At 33.8% G+C, this 2,924-nt stretch overlaps 1 protein-coding gene across 1 annotated transcript; it reads right to left on the reverse strand.

The window, feature by feature from the left end:
• Nucleotides 1-1,417: 1,417 nt before the first annotated feature.
• Nucleotides 1,418-2,656, reverse strand: LOC110691699. Its single transcript, XM_021868635.1, has 3 exons — nt 2,534-2,656; nt 1,724-1,910; nt 1,418-1,632 (listed from the first exon to the last, which is right to left on the reverse strand). The coding sequence occupies exons 1-3, from the start codon at nt 2,654-2,656 to the stop codon at nt 1,418-1,420; spliced, it is 525 nt and encodes a 174-aa protein (XP_021724327.1).
• Nucleotides 2,657-2,924: the final 268 nt, after the last annotated feature.

Below are 2,924 nucleotides of genomic sequence, written 5' to 3' on the forward strand. Positions count from 1 at the left end.
TTCTCGTGGGTGGGTTTTGGTGTGGTTGAAAGGGTTTCAGGGGTTGTAGGTAGATTTTCGGGAGTGGTGGTTGGTTTTAGAGGTTGTGGGTGGTTTTCAATTGTTGTGGTGGGGGTTGTGGATGGATTTTCGGGAGTGGTGGTGGTTTTCAAGGGTCGTGGCTAGGGTGAGGGGCGGCGCCGGCGTAGGGGAAGGGGAGTTTGGGCGCCGACGACAGGGTGGAAGGCAAGTTGGGGGCGGGGAGGGTGGTTGACTGGCTGGGCTTGGGGTGGTGGGTTTTTTTTTTTTTAGTTTTTTTAAATATTTTTTTAATTAATTATTTAATTTAAATAAGAACCACTCAAATGCTGCCACATGTCATAGTTAACATTAATAACTAACCGAACTAACTGAAAATGGCATGTTGTGACATTTATGTTAAACTCAGTGGTACATGGTGAATTAAAAAGTTTTTAGTGGTATACGGTGACTGAAGTTAAAACTCAGTGATATATGGTGAAAAAACCGTAAATTTTATGTTTCTCTCAATCAAATATTAACTTAATACTCGTAATATATGGGCGTGACTGTACCAGAATCTAATGAAATAGAAAGTTCCACTTGTTTGTACCATATAATATTTAACATATATAGCCATCAACTAATTATTGATTTTATGCTTGATAAAGTTGGCTTTTGTTGGCATTTGTAAACTTTACCTATGTTTTTCCCCCTTCTACATGTTTATACACGGGCAAATATACACTTGTCAATAATAAAAGGAAGTCTAGACTCTAGAATTATATTTTGTGGTTGGTGATTAAGGCATTTTTGCTAAAAGATTGTCTAACACTCCAAGCTTTGAAGGTAAAGAACGAGCAAATTCAAGTTTATAACAATGGCCTTGTTTAGTTGGGTGTAAAATGTTTTCAATGGAAAATAATTTTTCATGAAAAACTTTTTCCATTAGAAAATGTAATTTCCTACACATTTTCCCTTGTTTGGTTACATGTAAACTGATTTTACTTTTTAAGCATTTTCCGTCGTTTGGTTCAATAGAAAATCAACACCTTTTTTTTTTAATTATTTTTTTATTTTTTTATTCTTTGTCTATCCTATAATTTTAAGGAAGATATTATCAGTTTTTTTTTCATATCGTACTACTACTAATAATAATAATCCTTGAACTTTTTCTAAGCTAACTTTGAATTTGTTTTTGTAAATATTAAATACAATTTAGAACATAAAAGGATAAAAACTAGCATAATTAAATCATATTAGTAAGATAAAATGTTGTAGACTAGTACAAAGTAGCAGCAACAACTCAAATACCAAGACATTACAGAATACTTTACTTTCTACGTACTCATAGTAGTAGACATTTGTAGTAAGTAGTTGTAGACAAACAATAAAAACATACTCATTCTAATTTTAACGATTAAGGGAATTTATAAAGTTTTGGATCCAAACTCTTTGAAGAGGTTTGCTCTTTGTCAAAAAAAGCTTTGGCAAGCATCTCGCGCTCAACCAAGTGGTCAAATGCGGCATCACGAACTGCTTCTTCAAAATCATCCATTTTCATTATCTCTTCATAAAGTTTCTCCACATCAATTTGGTTGTTTGAGAATTTCTTCAGGGCACTAACCACTTCTCCTAGTTGATTAGATATTTGTTGCAAGTCACAAGTGTCATCTTCACCTCTAGTCCTCTTACAATGTTTGTCTTGGCTCTGAAGAAGTGGTACTATCTGATTTCGATGGTCCATTTTCTGTCATACTTGTAGGCTGCCCTTGTCCACTCTCATTGCTAAGTTCAATATCAGCAAAACTCTTAGAAAAGTCACCACGAGCCATGTCTTTACCAACCACGATTGCTATTTCTTCATACATGTCAATTTTTCGGTTGAGATATTTCTCATGAGAAGGATTTTCCTGTATACCAAAGGAAAAAAAATATCAGAGAAATACTTGAAGCATACTTGAGTTGAAACATGACTGCTGTATGTAACATTCACTGCCCTCATACAAAAGTATATCAATGAAATACTTAAAGTTCAAAGTCAGACACCAATACAAACATTTGACTGTTGTTTAACATTCACTGCCCTCATGCAAAAGGTTAGCAAAACCAAGAAAATCATTTACCATATATTCCCATGCAAATGATTAGAAGTACATCAATCTTTTAATTTCATTTATTCTTATCCATAACATATCCGATTTTCCATATGTCAGCATACTCATTATGGATAAAATTTGCTACACAGAGATGACAACACCTAATGTGTATTTCACAAAAAAAAAAAAAAAAAAAAAAAAAAAAAAATTCAAACCACCCAAAAAGAAGCTATACCAAATAAAACAATTACAACTGCTAAAATAGGAAATAATGCCTTATTTACTGACCTATTTATAGACTCAACACTGAGAGGCTAATTAATCTACCAATTTACTACCAGTGAGCTTTTTGTAATTCTTAATCCTAGTCAAACTTATATTTAAGAAGAAGGAGAGTACTAGAGATCAAAACACGTAAAATTAAGCTAGAATGATACCTGAATATAATTATTGTAAGCATTAGGAGATGTTGTTACCATCTTCACTGTGTCATTCCACCCAAATCCAGAGTTACCACGAACTTTCGATGTGATTCCCCAATTAGCTCTCACTGTCCTCATGTGGTTCTCAACATGGTCAGCTGTGCAGGAAGTTCTAAATTTTTCTGATTTTTTTTTCTTTTTTAACAAAAGAGCTTGTTCTGAAAGTGTTATTTGGCCTATTTCCCTTTCTCACTTCTTCTGCAAGAAATACTAGCAACTCCTTGGACATTTATTTTGACCAACGAAAATTCCCCTTTTTTTTCCCTCATTCTTCGCCTGCAATGGTAGATACACATGCTTGTCATATGCAAATCACATGAATTATCAAGAAAATCTCATCATTTCA

Source organism: Chenopodium quinoa, unplaced genomic scaffold (genome assembly GCF_001683475.1).
Source record: "Chenopodium quinoa cultivar QQ74 unplaced genomic scaffold, ASM168347v1, whole genome shotgun sequence".
NCBI classification, from domain to species: Eukaryota; Viridiplantae; Streptophyta; class Magnoliopsida; order Caryophyllales; family Amaranthaceae; genus Chenopodium; species Chenopodium quinoa.